We start from the raw sequence: 24,215 nt of genomic DNA, 5'->3' as shown, positions 1-24,215 counted from the left end.
AAGGTTCCCCATGCAAGGCTCTTCAGAAAATAAGGAGGCATGGGATCCAAGGAGACCTTACTTTGTGCATCCAGAATTGGCTTGCCCACAGAAGGCAAAGGGTGGTTGTAGATGGTTCGTATTCTGCAAGGAGTTCGGTGACCAGTGGTGTTCCACAGGGATCTGTTATGGGGGTGTTGTGGAGAGTCTGGAGAGTTGTCAGAGGTTAAAGCGGGACATCGATAGGATGCAGAACTGGGCTGAGTAGTAGCAGATGGACTTCAACCCAGATAAGTATGAGGTGGTTCATTTTGGTAGGTCCAGTTTGAAGACAGACTATAATATAAATGGTAAGACTCTTGGCAGGTGGAGGACCTGAGAGATTTTGGGGTCTATGTCAATAGGACATTCAAAGCTGCTGTGCAGGGTTGACAGTGTTGTTAGAAAGGCCTTTGGTGTGTTGACATTCATCAACCATGGGATTGAGTTCAAGAGCCATGAGGTTATGTTACAGCTATATAAGACCTTGGTCAGACCCCATTTGGAGTACTGTGTTCAGTTCTGGTCACCTCACTACAGGAAGGATGTGGATACTACAGAGAGAGTGCAGAGGAGATTTACAAGGATGTTGCCTGGACTAGAGGGCATACTTTGTGAGAATAGGTTGAGAGAACTTGGTCTTTTCTGCTTGGAGTGATGGAAGATGAGAGGTGACCTGATAGAAGTGTATAAGATGATGAGGGACATTGATCATGTGGATAGCCGAAGGTTTTTTTTTTAGGGCTGAAATGGCTAACACGAGGGGCATAGTTTTAAGGTGTTTGGATGTCAGGGGTAAGTTTTTCCGCACAGTGTGTGGTGGGTGCGTGGACTGCAGTGCTGGCGGTGGCGGTGGAAGTGGATACAATAGGGTCTTTTAAGAGCCTCTTAGATAGGTACATGGAGCTTAGAAAAATAGAGGGCTGTGCACTAGGGAAATAATAGGCAGTCTTTAGAGTAGGTTACATGGTCGGCACAACATTGTGGGTCGAAAGACCTGCAATGTGCTGTAAATTTTTATGTTCTATGTTTTATAACTGGAAAGCTCTTCTCTTGCTAGTGGAAGTGAGTCAGGTTATTGGAGGCCAGCTATCTCACCCCAGGTATTGTTGCCGGAGTTCCTCAGGGCAATGTTCCAGAATCAACTATCTTCAACTGCTTCCTTGTCAGTTGCTTTTCCATTATCATAGGGGCAAAGTAGGATTATTGAATATGCTTAGTTCCATCGGATAGTCTTCAGACAATGAAACCTGCTGCAAGACCAAGACAGACTTCAAATCAAGCTGATAATTGGCAGATGACACATGGTTGTTAGGCAGTGAACACTTCGTTCAAAAGAGAGTCTAATTACTCCTTCTGGCATTCATTGACAGTAGATTTGGTGAACTCTTGTCATCAACACTTGGTGTGTTGCCATGGACTGGAAACATAAACAGACTAAGCATATAATGAATAGTACTGTTTCTTGACTCCCCTCTGCCATATATTAAACTATCTGAAAAGATAGTTCAGAATTGTGGATTTTTTATCACTTGCCAAGGTGCATTCAGCTTTAATAATACTGTGACTCTAGTAATACTTGACAGCATAAAGCAACCATTTGATTCACATTCCATCCACCATTACTCTGGCAGGTTTTCTGAACTGTTGGATATTTGTACACTGCAGGAATGTAATGTAGCCTTTTCATTACTGGGTCAAAACTCTGGAGCTCCCTTTCAAATCACACTCTTCAGAGTAATACTTTCAGCACAAGGACTATGAAATCTCTCAATTTTTCAAAGGCATTTAGAGATGGAATTAAATTCCATCCTTGCTCCTGATTCCCACTGCTGGTGTTTGAATACACATAAATTATTTAAGATGGCACTCAAACTAAAATACCTATTTTTTTTCACTGTTCCTTGAATGTTTAACATGCATATTTTTATTATGCTTATTGGACAATACTTTGTAGCTGAAAAAAATGTCCACTTGTTCATTGATTGTGAAATGTGCGTAAGTTTCACCTTCTTGTAAAAGATCAATTAATCCTGGAAGAGAATTTTTAATCTGGAGGTTGTTACCTTTGAACAGTGAATCTTCACTTTATGCATAACCTCCAAAACTTCATCTGCAATTTCTTTAAGGATGTCTATACTTGTGTCTCTTAAAACCTCTAATTCTTCATCTGGGGAGAGAAGCCATTACTGACATCATCTTAGAAAAGTGAAGCACGGGCTTGTTGGATCTGTATGTCAATTAACATGCATCACTAAAATATAAGGGAGATAGAGAGCTGTGCAGATAAGAGTATCAAGGGTAATCATAGTGTTTCAGGCCTGGATTTTGAGGACTGGTTTATCAATTTCAAACCATCATCTTGTGAGGTGACTTTAGTGGTATATTGAACAACTGGCATTTAGTTTAAGCTAGAATTTGAGAATAGGGAGAAAACAGACTACTGAAAGAGAGATTTAGGACTGATGTTCACTGTAAGAGGTCAATAAAGGACCTTTGAATCATCTAAGAACCAAATGAATGTCAGGTCTGGGAAGGAGATGTAAAGGTAGCCTAGTGGAAAACAGATAAATAGAACAAAGTGTGAGGCTAGGTCATGTGGCTTAATGGGAGCATTTAGAGTGTGATTGCTCTTGGAGTGCTACCGGCAGGGATTGCGGGACATGCCCAGCAGGTCAGGCTGAAGTAATGAAGAGACATCACCTGAGCTGAAATAACGGATGGATGAAATGGAGCAGAAATGGCTAGTTCTTAAAATTTCCCATCTGTGGTATTAGCATGAGTACAGCCTGACTTTCTAGGCATATCCAACAGCCTTGCTAATAGTGGTAGCTACTGTAACTTGGACAAAGAGTGCTGATTACCCTTAGTCCCTATTAGTATTTGATCTGGCTTTGCCCTTCTACATATCCTCCTTGTACATCCCCTGTGCTGTGTTCTCTGTAACTTGAAGCAATTTCTACATGCTTTATCCCCCTATCACTTACTGAGTCATCTTAATCTGGGGTGCAGAGCGATGCCTAGTTGGTGCGAAGCTGAGCTGGAAGCACTGAGCGGACTCACTTGCTCACTTAGTAAGTCAGTGAGGCCAGTTGTCGGCTGCTTTTTCTATGCCTGCTTGTTCTCCTGCAGTGGCACTTTCTGTAATTCTCTCTCACACGCTCTTTTTGTTTATTTACAATTTATGAGCAGGTTAGATTACGAATAACTGTCAGGCACAGACCTTGCTGTAACCTGGGAACTACTTGAATTTAGCTTTTGACAGGCAGACTACTTTAAAATTGGTTTATCAGTTTTTGCAACGTGCCCTTCCCTTCTTGAAACTTGATCATGTGCCTTCAAAGTAAAGCAGCGGTGCAGCTGGTTGCTTCTGCTTGGCAGCTCCAGTGACCCAGATTCAAGTTTGACCTGCTGTCCATGTGGCGCTTATCCGTTCTCATTGTGACTGCATGGGTTTCCTCTCACATTCCAATGACAGGCTGGTTGGCAGGTTACTTGGCTATTGTAAATTCACTCCTCTATAAAAGGAAGGGAGGTTTGGAAAATCAGAGTCAGGTTTATCACTGACATATGTCGTGAAAATTGTTGTTTTGCAGCAGCGGTATAGTGCAATACATAAATTACAGTAAGTTACAATATGATATATAAAACAATAAGTAATGCAAAAGTAGAACAGAAAGTGAAGTAGTTTTCATGGGTTTATGATCCATTCAGAAATCTGATGGGGGGGGGAATAAGCTGTTCCTAAAGCATTGAATGTGTGTATTTAGGCTCCTGTACCTCCTCCCTGATGATAGCAATGAGAAGAGGGCTTTTCTTGTTAATGATGGATGCTGCCTTCTAGAGGCATCACGGAGGGGAGGTGTGCTCGTGATGGAGCTGGCTGAGTTTGCAAGCTTTTTCTGATCCCGTACATGGGCGCAGGATCTGTTTACAGGATCAGAAAAAGCTTGCAAACCTTGAAAAACCAGATGGTGATGCAGTTATTCAGAATGCTCTCCACGGTACATCTGTAGAAGTCTGCTTGTCATTGTTGGCATACAAAGTTTCCTCAAACTTCTAATGAAATATACTCGCTGGTGTCCCTACTTTACTGAAGTCTATAGTAATGTGGGTGAAATGGAATGATTGTAAATGTGAGTGCATAGGGCCTGTTTCTATGCTGTTTGAATTTAAATTTTCTCAAGAATTCTCAAGTCAGATCCTCCTAAAACAAGAATTCACTAGTTTCTGTACATAACCAGTTCAGAGTATAATTCTGTGTTTTTTGATGAGTTATTATAATATGCAATGAATAAATGACTGATGACAAGTTTAATCCTTTATTTGCTGAAATGATGGGACATCGTTGGGCAGCCTGCAGAGCTAATTGTTAAAATTCAATTTGATCTGTTGACGCTCACTGCAGCTGTCTTTATCTTGCAGTTCCAAAGAATAATGTCTTTATGCCATTGAGTTTCTGCCAGGCAGCGGCCAGCAACTCTGACTCAGAGCCAGGTACAGTTCTACAATCCACCACTAGGAAGTATTTGTCCTTTCTTTATCCCCTTTTCTGGTTTATTTGTTCTTTTCTATATTACATCTGGAAACTGGAAGGATGGGTGCTCTAGTTGTGGATTTTGATTGAGCTTTGTATGTGCTCTGCTCTTACTGTGGATGCACAGTGTAATAATGATTCTGCATAGATTGGGTAGGTGTGTATGAGTCTAAATATACATACATTTTGGACTTGAACAAGGACTTGCAAGTTATGAGGAGTGAATCAGTTGTGCTGCTGGATTTGCTTTTATTGTGTACTTCGTTAATGCAACAGACTTACTTTCTCTTTAGATGAAAAGAACACAGGCTTTCGGCTGAAACCCCCAACTTTAATTCACGGCCAAGCTCCCAGTGCTGGTGAGTAATATATAATATATAATAAGGTTGTAGAGAGACTGGGATTATAGAAGTCTAGGGCCCTGGTGTGTGTGTGTGTGTGTGTGTGTGTGTGTGTGTGTGTGTGTGTGTGTGTGTGTGTGTGTGTGTGTGTTAGTTTGTTAGTTTGTTGCTGGTGCATAACTGGAGCACAGTGTAACATTGTTGCACATGCAAGGCCCCAACCTGAGGAATTAGCACACCAAATATGTTTGCTAGATTATACTGAAATTAGTATTGTGAGTCTCCCTCTGTATTTGACTGAGTAAATCATTAGGTTGCTGCACCATATCCAATAACAGACGGACTCTTCACAATTATATCTTAGAGCCTGAGATTGCAAAATTGCCTGACTGTTCAGTGCTGTAAAATGTCCTGTAGTTAAAGGGACATGGGTTCTATTAAACTGTAGGAATTATCGAGTTAAAAGGGTCATGTTTGCATTCCCCCCTTCCCCCCCCCATAGGAACCCCATTTACAAGGTAAATCAACAAAATTTATCCAGTACCCTGCATTTTCTCCTTTACAGATTTACAGATGGGTGCATCAGAGTTCTGTAATGCTATATCATAAGCATGGTTCCAAAAATATTACTTATTCAAGATGCATACTTCAACATTTTAGTATGACTTTGATCTGTGCAAGTGGCTGAAGAACAACTAATTTCCTGTTTATGGTCTTTATTAATAAGATTGTATTGTAATTTCAAAATAGCCAAACTAATACCTATTCTATTTTCTATTTTAACATATTTAATTGGAGTCTCTTTAATTTGAAATGTGTAACAAAATTGGAATGTGTGATCCAAGAATTCCTTTATTAACAACAATCTTGCCTCTACAAACATGAAAAACAAATTTTATAAAATCCATAAATATTTTGTGGTTATAGAAATGCATTTGACCCTGTATACACATTTGAAAAGGACATTTAGTTAAAAAGAATACCGAAACCTTGGCATACTACCTTTTTGTGAAGTAATTTGTAATGAGAAAGTTGCTTAATAGCATTTTTAGACAAAGTTTAAAAAAAAGTATTGTTAATGAAACTCAATGGCAAAATGTGTTTTGATAGTGGATAAACCTATAGGTAAAACCTATAGGTATAACCTATAGCAAAATACCAACAATATAATACTGAGCCAATACATTTTCTAATTTTCTTTCAAGAAGCAAGTTTTTGCACAAGCATTTAGTTTGTGTTCTTTTATTCACTTCGGTTTTACGAAAACAATGATTGCATTAAACAACAAGTATTGATCTTTACAGGTGTGCTTAGTTGTTGCAAGACTAATGTGTATGTTTCAGTAGTGTTCACAGGTCCGTCGAACTTTCAGGTTTGACACTGTGTTTAGCTAATCTGTTTCAAGAGACTAGTGTCTATGTGCATGTATCTCTAATTATAGAAATAAATTGTGTGAGTGTACATGTGTTTAGGCTGTATGTCTTTATATAGTTGTATTTCTAGGCATATATTGCCAAATAAATTGGGTCATTTATGTTGTTAGTATGGTTTAAACATGATTTAAAGTTGTTATTAACTATAGCATTTCCTCCTTATAGAAAAATCTATTACATTCCTCTTATTTTGCCTATGGCAGCTTTATGTAATTTTCGTTTCAGGAAGAAACTTAATAGCATATGTAATGTCCATTTGTAGTGTACCTTGAACTTGCAGCATTAATGTGTGTATCAAAGCAATATGGAAAAACAATTATAGAAACAACATCCAAATCATAGAGTGATTAATTTTCTTGTTGATTTGCTGCAGAGTATGACGTGCTCTTAGGACTTTGCACGGTTATCATTACTATCAAATGGAGAAAGAAACTACCACAAGTACTACAAATTGCAGTGATGGTTAATATTGACTGTGCCTTTGTAATTGACTTTCAGGCATGTTTTTCAGGCCATAAGTCTAATGTTGGCATCAACATTGGTTTATTACCTGTGGCCGGTGATTTTAATAGGATCTCAAAACAAACTTGATATGAATTTTTAGTACTGTTTAATGGTTTACAACTTTTTGAAATCTTCTGAATTAAGTTTTACAAATATCCACAGCATGTTCTTTACTTATTACACCAATGTGGAATTTATTACAGCGAACTTATTCAGGAATCAAAATAAATGTTGCCACATATTTGACACATCAACTTCTGTTAGTTCTCCTTTCTTGAGTCACTAATTTAATTCCAATTACTTTGCTGGATCTAACCCATATTATTTCAGTGACACTTCAAATAAATTTGCAATGGTTTGTGACAGAAATGCATTTTAATAGCTTTCTGTGTTGAGAAATTGATTAAAATTTCTATTTATTTTTGTGATTTATTGAAATTTGAACTCTTGCTATTTACTGGGCAGTGGGAATAACCAATTATCTATTTCACCATGTCCTTAATCATTTGAAAAAAGAAGTAGACTTCAGATCTATTATTTCTAGTTAATCCAAGTGATTAAAAATGTTGCCAAGACCTTTTGTGCTTGATAAAGAATACTTGAAATAAGTAATTTGGTTCTCTGCAATGTGTGACTTAGCATTGAATTCCTACATCGATACCAAGTTTAGTTCAGGATCCACTGAGTTCTAATTGTGGACAGGTTTTCCCCTCATTCTTGGAAATAGAGTTATGAACGACTGAAGCTCTAAGTGGATGAGCTGATTCAGTTGATCTGCTTATTTTTAAAAATGTAATTTATCAGCATTTTGCAACCCCATCACTAAGAAGCTGTAACTATTATTAAGGCATTTTTCTTTATTGACCTATGTTAATATTGAGTTGCTTAGAATATAATGCATGCCATTTGAGGCAAGCATGATCATGAATCCTGTCTGCATATATTCATTCTGTTTTCGTATTTCTCTTTTACTTCAAACATCTATCAAATGTCAAACTTGAGTGGCCATTTCTTTTTGTTTTTTCAGTGAGTTGGTCAAGTACTGTGGAGTCAGCATGGCCTCTTGTTTATTTGATAGATGCTCTCTTTGAGTCAATATTGTCACCAACTCTATCAGGAAGCAAAGATAATCTTTTTTCATATTATCAATAATGATCGTCATCATCATTGTTTTACCCAAGTCACATGCCTAAAATGCTAGGTTGTACATGGTAGCAGTGGATCAGATTGGTTCTGGATTGAATGAATGCTTGACCAAGTCCTTAATTATTTGGAAAGAATCATAATTTTAAATACCTCATCATATCATTTATTAATGCCTAATTTTCTAGCGAAGAAAGATCAAACCTCTCTGCTCACTTTTCTTGTTATCTATGTTCTACCCTCTTAATTGTTTGTTCAAAATGTGTTATGTAGTGTTCCAGTTTTAAGGATGTTTTATTTGGTATATCAGCTTCGTACTGCAGAATAAGCAATATCAAGTGATTTGTTATTTTTTGCAAAGCTAAAATTTGAATTTGTCTGTCGACAGAACATCCACAATGATGATTTTTCTTGCCGTTTATCTTGAAAAATAGATAAATATTAAAGTACAGTGGCAGATATTGATGTTGTGTTCTGATGATGTTAATGAGTGTAGGGACGTATTTTGTCATTTGTGTCCACATTTTACATTCTATTGAATACAAGGGAAGTGAAAATTTTTGTGAGTTTATTTGCATTTTTGTAATTTTTTTAACATTAACTGTCATCATCGAATTAAAAATAGCTTGTTTTTGGTATTAAGTAGTGTGTATTTTTCTCTTTACATTACAGAAAGACTTTGTTTTGCTATTAAATGATTTGGTTAGGTGATTGCAGTAAATGTCAGTTGCTGAATAGGTTGCTACCTCTTTCATTCCTGCTGTTTTTGTTCGATTGAAATCTATTGAGTTTGGTTTGCTTTTTGTACTGGCACAAGTCAGACTTATTTGTAGCTCTGTAGATGGATATTCAGAATAATACTTGAATTTAAGTTATTAAGATATCATTTTGTGAATATTTTGCTACTAATATAGAATTATTTAATACTTTAAGATTCAATTTCTTTGAATAGAATTATACTAGTTGTTAACGTTTGAAGGTGACATGCAGACCCATTGATTTGTTCTACACTATCCAAATTATTCAAACAAGTTGTTTTCCTGTAGAACATTGCAAGCAGAATTTACAAATTCTTTTGAATTGTGTGTAGTTTATTAAATTGCCCTCCAGCCAATTTAAGTGGTGAGAAAAATTTAAACCAAGTCCCAGCAGTCACAAAACTACTTGAGTTGGTGGCTAAGAAATAGGTCAGGAAAGCTAACTAATTGTTCTGCCTGGTTCACATGGTAATCCTTTCTGAATGTAAGGAAAAGGAAATTCATTGTTGGAAGAGCTGTGCAAGATAAATGTCACCAAAAAGAATGAAAACAGATTTTTTTCCATTTTTTAAATTGCAGTCTAGTATGATTACTTTGCTTCCACATATACTGATAATCAAATGTAATATAATAGCAATCTGTTATTAAGCTTCCAAGAGGAGGGTATTGTCTCCAAACTATAGCAGATGAGAATAGTTTTCATTGATGTTACATTACTCTCATTTTAAATTAATTCAGTTTTTAAATTTCTTTAAAAATGTACATTGTTATCGGTGTTTTTTAGTTAAAGGATGATGAAGTATAAATTAACATAGAAAACCTACAAGACAATACAGGTCCTTCGGCCCACAAAGCTTTGCCAAACATCTCCCTACCTTAGAACTACCTAGGCTTTACCCATACCCCTCTATTTTTCTAAGCTCCATGTAGCCATGCAGGAGTCTCTTAAAAGACCCTATTGTTTTCGCCTCCACCACTGATGGGCTGCTGGCAGCCCATTCCTCACACTCACCACTCTCAGCGTTTATAAAAAAAAAACAAAAAAAAAAACACCCCTGACATCTCCTCTGTACCTACTTCCAAGCACCTTAAAACTATGCCCTCTCGTGCTAGCCATTTCAGCCCTGGGGAGAAAATTCTGACTATCCACACAATCAATGCCTCTCATTATCTTGTACACCTCTATCAGGCCACCTCTCATCCTCTGTCGCACCAAGGAGAAAAGGCCGAGTTCACTCAACCTATTCTCGTAAGGCATGCTCCCCAATCCAGGCAACATCCTTGTAAATCTCCTCTACACCCTTTCTATGGTTTCCACATCTTTCCTGTAGTGAGGCGACCAGAACGGAGCACAGTACTCCAGGTGGGGTCTGAACAGGGTCCTATATAGCTGCAGCATTACCTCTTGGCTCTTAAATTCAATCCCACGATTGATGAAGGCCAATGCACCGTATGCCTTCTTAACCACAGAGTCGGCCTGCGTAGCAGCTTTGAGTATCCTATGGACTCGGACCCCAAGATCCCTCTGATACTGCACACTGCCAAGAGTCTTGCCATTAAGACTATATTCTGCCATCATATTTGACCTACCAAAATGAATCACCTCACACTTATCTGGGTTGAACTCCATCTGCCACTTCTCAGCTCAGTTTTGCATCCTATCGATGTCCTGCTGTAACCTCTGACAGCCCTCTACACTATCCACAACACCCCCAACCTTTGTGTCATCAGCAAATTTACTAACCATCCCTCCACTTCCTCATCCAGGTCATTTATAAAAATCACAAAGTGTAGGGGTCCCAGAACAGATCCATGAGGCACACCACTGGTCACCGGCCTCCATGCAGAATATGACCCGTCTACAACCACTCTTTCCCTTCTGTGGACAAGCCAGTTCTGGATCCACAAAGCAATGTGACCTTGGATCCCATGCCTCCTTCCTTTCTCAATAAGCCTTGCATGGGGTACCTTATCAAATGCCTTGCTAAAATCCATATACACTACATCTACTCCTCTACCTTCATCAATTTCAGGCTCGTAAGGCACGACCTGCCTTTGATAAAGCCATGCTGACTATTCCTAATGATATGCCTCTCCAAATGTTCACAAATCCTGCCTCTCAGGATCTTCTCCATCAACTTACCAACCACTGAAGTAAGATTCACTGGCCTGTAATTTCCTGGGCTATCCCTACTCCCTTTCTTGAATAAGGGAACAACATCCGCAGCCCTCCAATCCTCCAGAACTTCTCCCGTCCTCATTGATGATGCAAAGATCATTGCCAGAGGCTCAGCAATCTCCTCCCTCGCTTCAGTCGCCTGGGGTACACCCTGTCCGGTCCCGGTGACTTATCCAACTTGATGCTTTCCAAAAGCTCCAGCACATCCTCGTCCTTAATATCTACATGCTCAAGCTTTTCAGTCCACTGCAAGTAATCCCTATAATCACCAAGATCCTTTTCCGTAGTGAATACTGAAGCAAAGTATTCATTAAGTACCTCTGCTATTTCCTCTGGTTCCATACACACTTTTCCACTGTCACACTCTCACGTCTTATCCTCTTGCTCTTCACATACTTGTAGAATGCCTTGGGGTTTTCCTTAATCCTGTCCACCAAGGCCTTCTCATGGCCCCTTCTAACTCTCCTAATTTCATTCTTAAGCTCCTTCCTGCTAGCCTTATAATCTTCTAGATTCCTTTCATTACCTAGTTTTTTTTTGAACGTTTCGTAAGCTCTTCTTCTTGACTAGATTTACAACAGCCTTTGTACACCATGGTTCATGTACCCCACCATCCCTTCCATGTCTCATTGGAACGTACCTACTCAGAACCCCACGCAAATATCCCCTGAACATTTACCGCATTTCTTCCGTACGTTCCCCTGAGAACATGTATTTCCAATTTATGCTTCCAAGTTCCTGCCCAATAGCCTCATATTTCCCCTTACTCCAATTAAACGTTTCCTTAACTTGTCTGTTCCTATCCCTCTCCAAGGCTATGGTAAAGGAGATAGAATTGTGATCACTATCTCCAAAATGCTCTCCCACTGAGAGATCTGACACCTGACCAAGTTCATTTCCCAATACCAGATCAAGTACGGCCTCTCCTCTTGTAGGCTTATCTACATATTGTGTCAAGAAACCTTCCTGAACACACCTAACAAACTCTACCCCATCTAAACCCCTTGCTCTCGGGAGATGCCAGTCAATATTTGGGAAATAAAAATCTCCCACCACAACAACCCTGTTATTATTACTCCTTTCCAGAATCTGTCTCCTTATCTGCTCCTCGATGTCCCTGTTATTATTTGGGTGGTCTATAAAAAAACACCCAGTAGAGTTATCGACCCCTTCCTTTCTTTTCTTTTCAAATCTTTTTATTGCATTATAATCAGTTAAATGAGCATATCAATAATAACAATACTAAGAGAACAGGATTACAATAATAGCAATAATGTATACAAACATAAGTTCCAAATATCATATCCAGACAAGTCCACCCGATCTCTTGATAATTGAAACAGGAAAAAGTTCAAAAGATTTGTTCAAGAAAAAAAAACTAAATTCCCTAAACTAAACAGAAAACAAAAAACAAAAAAAACCTGGGTTGCTATAATTTGTCAATTATAATTATTCTGTCCTTGACCCCATTCCTCCTTCCATAAACGATTAAGTATTAGGAAAAAGGATTTAAAAAAAAATCAACTTAAGTCATATGTATGGAAATACTGAATAAAAGACTCCAAAGTTTCTTCGAACTTAATCGAGGAATTAACCATGCCATTCCTAATTTTTTCTAGGTTTAAACAAGCTATAGTTTGAGAAAAACATTGAAATGTAGTAGGGGGATCAAAATCTTTCCATTTAAATAAAATGGATCTTCTGGCCATCAGTGCAGCAGATGCTATGAAACGGCAGGCTGAAGATGATAAATAACTAGAATCAATCATTGGTAATCCAAAAATTGCAGTAATAGGATGGAGTTGTAAATCAATATGTAAAACTGCTGAAACAATATCAAAGATGTCTTTCCAATATTTTTTCAAAAAAGGGCAGGACCAAAACATATGGGTTTAAGAAGCAACCGCAGAGTTACATCTGTCACACATAGGGTTTATATGAGAATAAAAACAGGCTAGTTTGTCTTTTGACATATGTGTTCTATGAACCACTTTAAATTGTATTAAAGTGTGTCTAGCACACATTGAAGAAGTATTAACTAATTTAAGAATCTTTTCCCATTCTTCTATGGATATACTTACTTGAAGTTCTCGTTCCCATTCGTTCTTTATTTTATCAGATATACCTGAAGGGATTTTCATGATCAAGTCATAGATAGTTGCTATTACACTCTTTTGTAAGGGATTTAAACTTTAAATTTTTTTCGTAATTTCAGCTTGATGTGATATCGGAAAGGTAGGCAAAATAACATTAAAAAAATTTCTAATCTGTAGATATCTAAAAAGGTGCGATCTAGGCAAATTGTATTTATTAGATAACTTCAAAAGACATAAAACAGTTATCCATAAATAAATCACGAAAACAGTTTATTCCTTTCATTTTCCAAAAAAGAAAGGCTTGATCAATTCTGGGTGGTTGAAAAAAATTAAATAAAATGGGGCTAGAAAGGGTAAATTTATTCAAATCAAAAAATTTACGAAATTGGAACCATATTCGTATTGTATACTTAATTATTGGGTTAGTAATTTGTTTGTTCAATTTAGTAAATGCAAAAGGAAGTGAAGCCCCTAAAATAGATGCCAATGAAAATCCTTGCACAGACTCATGTTCAAGATTCAATCACCTTGGATGTTGGGTTTTATCTAACTCTTGGTCCAAAAGGTTAAATTTCAGATATTAATTGCCCAATAGTAAAATCTAAAGTTCAACATTGCCAAACCACCATCCTTTTTGGATATCTGTAAATATTTCTTACTCAACCTGGGATTTTTGCTCTGCCATATATATGAAGAAATTTTGGAATCAATAATATCAAAAAAGGATTTGGGAATAAAAATTGGTACACCTGAAATAAATAAAGAAACTTGGGTAGAACTATCATCTTAATAGCATCAATTCGGCCTACTAATGATAAGGACATCTGAGACCATTTAGTTAATAATTGTTTAATTAAATTAAGGCATCCGTTAGTCTTGCGAGACCATGGATCTGCGCCTGGAAAGTCTTCACTCTCCAGGGCGCAGGCCTGGGCAAGGTTGTATGGAAGACCGGCAGTTGCCCATGCTGCAAGTCTCCCCTCTCCACGACACCAATGTTGTCCAAGGGAAGGGCATTAGGACCCATACAGCTTGGCACCGGTGTGGTCACAGAGCAATGTGTGATTAAGTGCCTTGCTCAAGGACACAACACGTTCCCTCGGCTGGGGCTCGAACTCACGACCTTCAGGTAGCTAGTCCAATGCCTTAACCACTTGGCTACATGCCCACACATTGTTTAACATTGTTTAATATGATCAATTAAAGGTAAGAAATTAGCCTTGAATAAGTCCTGATGTTTCTTAGTAATTTTAACCCCTAAATACATAAAGTATTCTGTAGCCAATCTGAATGGAAAACTTCTGTAAATTAAAGTTTGTATATTTAATGGGAATCATCATCATCATCATCATCATCATCATCATCATCATCAGGTGCCATGCCCAGTTTGAGCTTTGACTGCCATGGCCCACACACTCCTGTTTCGGGTCAAGTGGATCAATTCATTGGTATTCATTTCCAGTTCTCTGACTGCTGTCTCCATCATGATTTGCCTTTGTCTTCCTCTTGCTTTCTTCCCTTCAATCTTTCCCATAATTACCGTGCATTCTAACTCCTCTTTCCTAATCCCATGTCCAATGAAGTTACATTGCCTTTTCATGATCTCATACTTTATTCTCTTTTTGTGTTTGCTCTGTTCATGACATCCTCGTTAGATATTCGTTTCATCCATGATATTCTTTGCATCCTCCTCAAAAACCACATCTCTGCTGCTACAATTCGTTTCCTCATGTTACTAGATATTGTCCAACATTCTGAGCCATATAACATAACTGGATAAACGTAATATTTCAGTACTCTGAGGTGGGTTGTCATGCCTAGTTTAGTATTGGTCAGTACATTCAGAATTGTCTGGAAGATCCTCTTGACGCTATTGTTGTGTGATACATTTTGTGAGTTTGACCATAGTTTTCTTAGCAAATAGCAACGGTGGTTTGCTATTTCCTTCCGTTGGGCGAACTAAAGAAATCAACATTTCTCTTCCCAAGTGTTCATCCGCCTATACTATAGCTGTTGATATTTGAGGTCCTAGCTCATCCGCCTTCTCCATCATAAGTTCAGTTACTGAACCTGCCAGATCTGCCGATGGCCTTCGCTCGTATCCTGAGCAGGAACCCTTGCAGGTGCTACCGTTCCGGGTCAGAGCGGCCCTGGGAGCAATGAATGACTAAGGGGTAACTCCTCTTTCCCCAAAGCTCTTGAAGTCCCCAATCAGAGCCTCATCAGTTTAGAGTCATACCCAGGACTGTTAATGGGAATAACTCACTCTTATCAAAATTTAATTTATAACCGGAAAAGCTACTAAATTGAGCAAGTAATGATATTACTGAAGGAAAGGATTTCTCTGGATTAGAAATATATAATAACAAGACATCTGCATATGTGTTTCATTGCCCTGAATAATGCCAAATATATTTAGTGATTCTCGAAAAGCAATTGCCAAGGATTCTAAAGCAATGTCAAATATAAAGGATTTAAAGGACTGCCCTGCTTAGTACCACGAAAAAGCCTAAAAAAGGGAGTTCTCTGACTATTCGTAACTACAGGGGCCAAAGGTGTATGATATATCAATTTAATCCAGGATATAAACTTTGGACAAAAATTAAATTTCTCAAGTGTATTAAATATTTCCATTCAATTCTGTCAAATGCCTTCTCAGCATCCAATGAAATAATACATTCTGGAATTTTAGGTGAGCAAGTATATAAAATATTCAATAATCTCCTAACATTAAATATGAGTAACAATTTTTTAATAAATCCTGTCTGATGTTCTGAAACAATTTTGGGCAACACGTTTTCCAATCTAATTGCCATTATTTTAGAAAGAATTTTAAAATCTACATTCAACAAAGATATTGGTCTGTATGAAGCACATGCAGTAGGGTCTTTATCTTTTTTAAGAATTAAGGAAATGGATGCTTTATAAAAGGATTGTGGTAGTTTACCTATCAATAAGGCATCTTTAAAAGTTCTACTTAACCAAGGAGAGAGTAAATCAGAAAAACATTTTAAAAATTCTACTGTAAATCCATCTGTACCAGGGGAGTTCATAAAAGAAATTGCTTTCTGTATTATTTGCTCTGTAATCAGTGTATCTAATAGTAAACATTCATCAGATGATAGTTTGGGGATATTCAATTTCCCTAAGAATTCATGCATTGTAGTAGTATCGTCAGGGAATTCTGACTGATATAAAGAGGTATAGAATTCCTGAAAGGATTTATTAATCTCATCATGATCAACCGTAAAATTGCCATCCTGTTTACAAACTTTAATATAAAATACTCTGCAGATGTTGGGGTCAAAGCAACACTCACAACACGCTGGAGGAACTCAGTAGGTTGGGCAGCATCCGTGGAAATTGATCAGTCAGTGGTTCCAGCCCGAAACGTTGACTGATTGTTTCCACAGATGCTGCCCGACCTGCTGAGTTCCTCCAGCATGTTGTGAGTGTTGCTACGGACTTTAATAACCTGACGTTTAACCAAAACAGTTTTCAATTGATTGGTCAATATTGATTTATCACCATGTATATAAAATTGAGATTTAGTTTTAAGTAACTGGTTTTCAATGGGAGATGTTAATAACAAACTATGTTGCATCTGAAGTTTGACTCTCATTTTATAAAGCTCCAAATTGGGAGTAACTGAATATTTATCAATTTCTTTAATCTTATCAACCAATATACACATTTCATTATTGGTTCCCTTTTTTAATCCAGCAGAGTATGAAATAATTTGTCCACGAATATGTGCTTTAAAAGTTTCCCATAATATCCCGCTGGAAATTCCTTCGGTAGAGTTAGTTGAAAAGAAAAAAGCAATCTGTTCTTTAATGAAACTAACAAACTTTAAGTCTTGAAGTAAGGTCAAGTTGAACTGCCATTGTCTAGTTCTAAAACTTACATCAGCTAATTTAATTGGTAATTTCAGAGGTGCATGATCAGAAATAGCAATTGCATCATAGTCACAAGCAATGACAGATGGTATTAATCAGGAGTCAATAAAAAAAGTAATCAATTCTAGAATAATTGTGATATACATGAGAGAAAAAATAGCATCATTAGGGTGTAGAAGCCACCAAATGTCTGATATTCCGGAGTCCATTAAAAAAGAATTAATAAAAAATGCAGATTTATTTGGTAGGATTTGTTTAACTGAAGACCTATCCATCAAAGGATTCAAACAGCAATTAAAGTCTCCACCCATTATCAACTTATATTCATTTAAGTTAGGGAATAATGCAAATAATTTCTTTAAAAATGCAGGATAATCGATATTTGGAGCATAAATATTAACCATAACAACTTATTGATTATAAAGTAAACTGGTAATTAACAAAAATCTACCAGTTGGGTCTGAAATTGTCTCATAATGAACAAATAAAATTGAAGAATCAATAAATATAGAAACATATTTCACCTTTGCGGGTGAATTAGTATGAAACTGCATGCCCCTCTCCTGGTTGATAAAACAATGTGTTTCATTCTGTTGTGCAAACATACTCAATTACATATGGAAGAAGAACATGTATTTCCTTCAGTACTCCTTGATTTTCATGCAAGAAAAATTATTGCTAGTTTTTGGTTTCATGGTGAACAGATTGGTTGACCTGCTTAAACTCATAATCTTGGCAAATAAAATTTGTCAGCCATGAGTCCAGAATTTTGGGATTATTGATTTTTTCCTAACTTTTTTGCATTTTTATTCATACTGAAGTAACCATAACATTAGCTTTTGATTCCCTTGATGCTTTCTTTGACTGGTGACACCAGAAAATACATTTGTTTTACCTGTTTCAGTACAATTAGTGGAAATAAAAGTTTCAATGAGGCTACCTTCTGTGAATTTTCTTTGGTGCATACGTGTGAAGGATGAAAAATAGTGCATCCCTTTGAGTCAAATTTTCCACAAATCCACCCATTCATCTCAAATGTAATTTTGTACATTATTTATGTGCTCTTTTTGCACCTTCTATTTTTATCAATGATTTTATCACAGTCTCAAAATTAGGTGTGGTGTATCATGAATTGCAATGAACATAAAATCTCTTCAGTAAATCTTTAAAATTCCCATGAGAAAGGCCAATGGAAGCTCAGCCTCTGACAGATGTACATAGATTTTTGGAGAGTATAGAAATCTAGCTAATTGATTTCACGAAAAAAAAACACAAAGCAAGAGCAAGCATCCCTGTCTGCTGTGATGATGCCATTCCTTTTTAAAAATTTGTACATCTCTGCTGCATCAGCTCTCAAGATGAGGCCTCCTACTTCTGAAATGCCCTCCTCCTGGAAATGTGGCTTGCCCTTTGCCATAGTTGATAAAGCCTTATATGCATTTCCTCCATTTCCCACCTTTCTGATGTCACCCTAGTCCCCCCCTCCTTCCCAGGTAGAACGGCATTGGAGTTTCCTTGGTCTCGCCTTTTACCCCGCCAGCCTCCTCATCTAACATATCATTCTATGCCATTTCCACCAGTTCAAATGTGATCCCACCATCTGTCAATCTTCCTCTTTCCCCATCCATCTTTCTGCTGGATAACTGCCTGGCCCACTTGTCCCTCCCTACCCACCCACTCCTGCCTCCCCAACCATGGGCATGTACCCCTGCAGCAATGGGAGTGATTACACCTGTTCCTTCTCCACCTACCTCTTTACTATCTCAAGGATCTAAACAGCCCCTCCAAATGAGTCAGAAGTTTGCCTGCACTTCTCCCAACCTACTGTCTGCATTCTGTGCTCAAGATATGGCTTCTTTTAACATTGGTAAAACCAAGTGTAGACGCGATGATTTATTCTGCACTTTATCTGCAAAGGCAATCTGGAGCTTTCAAGATGGAAGATTATTTAATGTCATTTCCTGTACACGAGTGCAAAGGAGAACAAAATAATTGTTATTCCACATCTGATACAGCACACAAAAACTTGAGATAAAGAGTGCAATAATAATTTTTTAAAAAACAATAAATGTAAATACATAAGCTAGCTTATATACATTGATTGAGGCTGGGCACAGGAGTCCCTGTACTTAAGGTGAATGAAGGAAATAATAAAGTAGTAGTGATTGCAGCACACATAATGCTGGAAGAACTCAACAAGCCGGGCAACGTCTATGGAAAAGAGTAAGCAGTTAACATTTTGAGCCAAGACCCTTCATCAAGACTGGAAAAAAGGATGAGAGATTAGAGCAAGAAGTGGGGGGAGAGGGTGGAGGAGAGGAGGAAGAAGTAAAAGGTAGTAGGTGATAGATGAAACTGGGAGGGAGAGGGGTGAGGTGAAGAGCTGGGAAGCTGATAGGTGAAAGTAATAAAGGGCTGGAAAAGGGGGAATCTGATAAGAGAGGACAGAAGACCATGGAAGAAAGGGAAGGGGGAGGAGCTCAGGGAGGTGATGAGCAGGTAAGGAGAAGAGGTGAGAGAGGGAAACAGGAATGAGGAATGGTAGAGGGAGGGGGGCATTACCATAAATTTGAGAAATCAATGTTCTTGTCATCAGATTGGAGAGTACCCAGACGGATTTTAAGGTGTGCTCTTCCAACTTGAGTGTGGCCACATTGTGGCAGTAGAGGAGACCATGGACTGACATGTTGGAATGGGAAGTAGAATGAAACGGGTGGCCATCGGGAGATTCTTTGTTTTGTGGCGACGTGGTCTCGCACTCTACGTTAGATCTCAGCAATATACAGTAGGCCACACTGGGAGTACTGGATACCGTAGATGACCCCAACAGACTCGCAGGTGAAGTGCGAAGTTTCGCCTTACCTGGAAGGACTCTTTGGGGCTGGATGCAGAGGCTAGTGGGGTGGTAGGTGAGGACAAGGGGAACCCAATCAACCTAACTCTAAGACATGATTAGATTAGATTATGAGAACACTCAGTCCTCTTATTGTCATTTAGAAATGCATACATGCATTAAGAAATGATACAATGTTCCTCCGGAATGATATCACAGAAAACAGGACAAACCAAAGACTAACACTGACAGAGCCACATAATTATAACATATAGTTACAGCAGTGCAAAACAATACCATAATTTGATAAAGAACAGACCATGGGCACGGTTTAAAAAAAAAGTCTCAAGTCCCGATCGACTCCCGAGTCCCTTATAGCAGGCTGCAAAAGGGAGAAACTCCCTGCCATAAACCCTCAAGGCACTGACAACTGCCGATGTCTTGGAAGCTGCCTACCACAGCCGACACCAAGTCCGTCCATCCAAAAACTTTGAGCCTCCGACCAGCCCCTCCGATACAGCCTCCCAAGCGCCTTCGACCTAGCCCTGGCTGCCAAAACAAGCAAAGCCTAGGATTCGAGGCCTTCTGCTCCGGAGATTCCGGTTACCACACAGTAACAGCGGCAGCGAAGAGGGCATTTCAGAAGTTGCTCCAGATGTTCCTCCGTACTCTCACGTCTGTCTCCATCAAATCAGAATTGTGCACGGTCCCCTACTTGACAGATTACAGATATCATTCATTGGAGAGGCCGCGCGTGCTGCGTCGCACCGCCATCTTCTCCTCTTCCTTGAGGCTAGTGTGGTGGTGGGAGGATGGGGTGAGGGCAGATACACACAAAATGGAAGAGAGTAGTGATTACATATCATTTTAATTCTCTTTCCCTCACCCACACTGATCATCTGTCTTTTGTCTTTTCCATTGCTATGGAGAGGCCAAACACAAATTGGAAAAGCAATATCCCATATTCTGCTTTGGTAACTTATAAACCAATGGTGGGAATATTGAATTTTCTAGTTTCAGATAGCCCAATGCACCCACCTGCCAACCTAGTTTTCTTTTCCCATTGTTCACTTTCCCATACCACCCCTCCGCCCCACCAGTCTGGTTCTGTCTGTCTATCATCCCCTTCCTCTCTTGCTCAACCTATCACCCACCTGTTATTTCTGCCCTCCTCCATGCACGTGCCCAGCTCCCCTCAACGCACCTGCTATAGATTGGTAATCTTTCTTTGCATTCAGTCAGGAACATTTGAATTACACCTTTTGCCTCCACAGATGCTGCTTCGTTCACCGAGTTGTTCCAGTATACTGTTTCTTGCAACTATTTATTATTGTATCTGTCTTGTGATTTGGTACCTGACAATAATTCTAATAAAAGTTGGTTTAATACCTTCTTTCTCTTTCTAACACCCTAGTAAATTGTATACCACTTGCATTGTGATTATTTAAACAGCAGGGGCGCTTCAGTGCTACAAATACTTTGGCATTTAGTTTAGTTCAAAATGTTAATTTGGAACTCCTGAATGATAGCAATAACTGCACCTCCTTAATGTTATACATCTTTTTGACATTAAACAACTCTGCTCATTTTAAATATTTTTCCAAACATTATAGCACAGCTTGATTTATACTTAGATTGCACTACAGCTTGGAGCTTCCGTTTCCTTGTGGAAATGTTCCGAGGTAGTTATCCCGTAGTCCCAGAAAAATTCATTATTTGTAATTTTTATTTTATTTTTACACATTGTCAGTTTATAATCCCAATTTTTTTAGTGGTGCCATGGCCTGCGCTAAACACTGTTCAATGAATGGAATGACTATCTTCCAACAGTGCTCTGTAACACAACAACATTGTGTTGTACTATACTCGAATTTGCAGCTTTATTCAAAGCAGTATGCTCGAATGACAACAAAGCTGAGGTGATGTAAATAAGTTGTTTGATCTTGCAGGTCTTCCTAGTCAGAAGTCCAAGGAGCAGCAGCGAAGTGTCCTACGTCCAGCTGTCCTGCAGGCACCACAGCAGAAGTCCTTTACACAAAACGGTAACTGGTTGGAACTGCAATTCATCTTTGTACTGTCTAGCCTCTCAGAAATTTTGTTGCCAATCTGCATATGCTACTAAAGCTGCATTCCCCTTTCAATATTTGTCTAATTTAAAGGTAATTCTCAAAACAGCCTTACTTGAAATGAGATGTGAATTCAAATTCTATAGGTTTGCTCAAATGAGCACAGTTGTAGAGATTAGCCATCTTTGTCATAGTTCATCTGTAGCTATGATTGGCTGTGAACTTTCCAACAAATTTTCTGTATTTTTGCACATTTGTTTTTCTTTATAGGATTATTTTCAGTTTTAAATGTAAGTTGCAAAGGGAGGTTCCTTTTTAATATTCATATGCAAAAAGTGATTTCATCTAGTGACTCACACTGCTCACGCAATTTAGAGATTATCTGGACCAAATACGTCCCTTGATCAAACCAGGGTTCATACTTAAAGCATTGAAGTATGGGAGCCAGCACAATGGCATGTTCATTTGCATTGTCTGGAAACCAGGACCTAATCTGTGAGCCAGTTATCATTGAGCACGTGAGAAAGTTTGAACAGCATAAAATTCAGAATAATTATCATTGTCCTGTAACGGGCACAAAAAGCAGGCTAGATAGTGCTATGGTTAGTTAAATTAATGATACTAGAAATTGTCCTTTCCAAGGGCTAGTGATTCATCACCTTTATCGTCCATTGGTTACATATGAAATGCTTGCCTTGTACAAACTCTGTATTCTTTCCTAGCGTATCTGTTTTGCTGCTTATGCCTCATTCAGATGTTAAGTAATCCTTGTGCTTGGGATTTTCAGTTTACAGCAAATAAAGGACAATTATTATTCATGATTAGACAGTAATAACTTAGGGAACAGATTCTATATTTCTAATGTACAAGAGAAGAATAATACAATAATAAGCATATACAATAGGGAAAATATGATGGAGATCATACTTTTTTAAATCAAATAATTTCACATTGTATGCTGTACACATTCTCTGATAGTAAACTGAACCATGTAAATAAATAGAATTCAATGAGTTATTACAAATTGTAAAATGAGAGCAACAGGAAAAAATTAGAAGTGTACAAACTAGTAGAAGTAGTAATGAAATTGAGAAAGAAGTGAGAAATACTAGGAGGTAGAAAAGAAGTAACTTGCATACATTTGCGGCTGCTGTGGAATATTGCTTTTGAATTCTGTGGATCATCCAGTTAATCTTTCTATGTTGGTGGCAAAGCCTCAGTAACTGTAGTGAACAGTGTAAATCATGTACACACAGAAATAGACATGGATCAATTTTAAATTCAGTTTACTGCAATTTCTGTGGTAATTTCTGGCAAAAGGTTAACTTATGTACTTATGCACTTGTGGGATTGTTTATGGTCTCATTATTGAATTAATATCATTAATTCAATTTCATGGGGTATCCGAAAATATATTAATATATTGAAGTGAATTTGGGCCTCTAGGCTACTTGGCATAGCAATTTTAAAAATATTCCTGTATATCAAGTGTACTTAAAAGGTTTGGTGTCCTTGGATAAAGATCATGAATCGTGGGGTTGCCTTTAAGGAAAAAATGTGTTACTTCATGTACAAGGGAAACACTGATCAGTGAACTGCTTTTATAGAATGGAGTAATTGGAGACCTTTCTATCCCTCAGTAGTGAAGAACTTGAAGTATTGGACTATTGCAAGCATTTAAATATTACAGGTTCTCCTTCAGAAAAGTTACTAGTGTAGTTCCAACCATCGATGGACAAAAAGCCTACTCAGATGCACCCGAGCAATAAAGTGACCAGTTTCCCATTTTCTGTGATTATAGGTCCAATTAAGAGCAAATTCTAGATCTTCTTAGTACAATGGACTCCTTATAAATGTGTGAATTTGTTGATCTGAAATGCAAGGAAGATGTCTCCTTTAAAAATGGATTCCTCATTGCCTTTCAGACAACTACAGAACATGTTGTAATATATTTTGCCATATTTGCTGCTCTGACAAACTCAGCAATTTAAGCCAAACCAGTAAAGTGCTAATACTATTCTGTTTTGCTTGATATATTTACTCCAACACTTTGCAGTGGGTGCTGTCTTTCATACATATATAGTTTCAGGTCTTTATGTGGTACAAACAAAATTCATTGTGCTTTGTATCCATCCGTATGATTGAGCTATTTATATGTGAGAAATTGAGGGATAGAATACTATTCAGAAAGCCATTAATGATTTATTTTAAAAATGTGGCATTACAAAATAATAATTCTGCTAATAGCTTTTAAAAGTTGATTCAAAAATTTTCCATTGGAAACAGATGTGCTTGGGAAGTTGTTATTTTGAAAGGATAACGATCCTGGTGCTTTTAAGTTGGGAATTCCAGACAGTGACTGTTTTAGAATGTTGTGGAGTTTACAAAGAGAAGATCTTGCAACTATA

General features: G+C 38.0%; 1 protein-coding gene across 3 annotated transcripts in view; it reads left to right on the top strand.

The window, feature by feature from the left end:
- ranbp3b (RAN binding protein 3b) overlaps nucleotides 1–24,215 on the top strand; it is a 134,400-nt gene that overhangs the window by 42,697 nt on the left and 67,488 nt on the right. For 2 of the 3 annotated variants that reach the window (XM_063032522.1, XM_063032519.1), the window contains exons 6-8: nucleotides 4,444–4,515; nucleotides 4,849–4,914; nucleotides 21,691–21,783. In XM_063032522.1, coding sequence (XP_062888592.1) covers nucleotides 4,444–4,515; nucleotides 4,849–4,914; nucleotides 21,691–21,783 — 231 coding nt within the window. The remainder of the gene's footprint in view (nucleotides 1–4,443; nucleotides 4,516–4,848; nucleotides 4,915–21,690; nucleotides 21,784–24,215) is intronic. The other variant, XM_063032521.1, reaches the window with a different exon arrangement.

This window comes from Mobula hypostoma, chromosome 24 (assembly GCF_963921235.1).
Source record: "Mobula hypostoma chromosome 24, sMobHyp1.1, whole genome shotgun sequence".
In the NCBI taxonomy this organism is placed as follows: domain Eukaryota; kingdom Metazoa; phylum Chordata; class Chondrichthyes; order Myliobatiformes; family Myliobatidae; genus Mobula; species Mobula hypostoma.
This window is presented reverse-complemented; position numbering and strand designations above follow the sequence as displayed.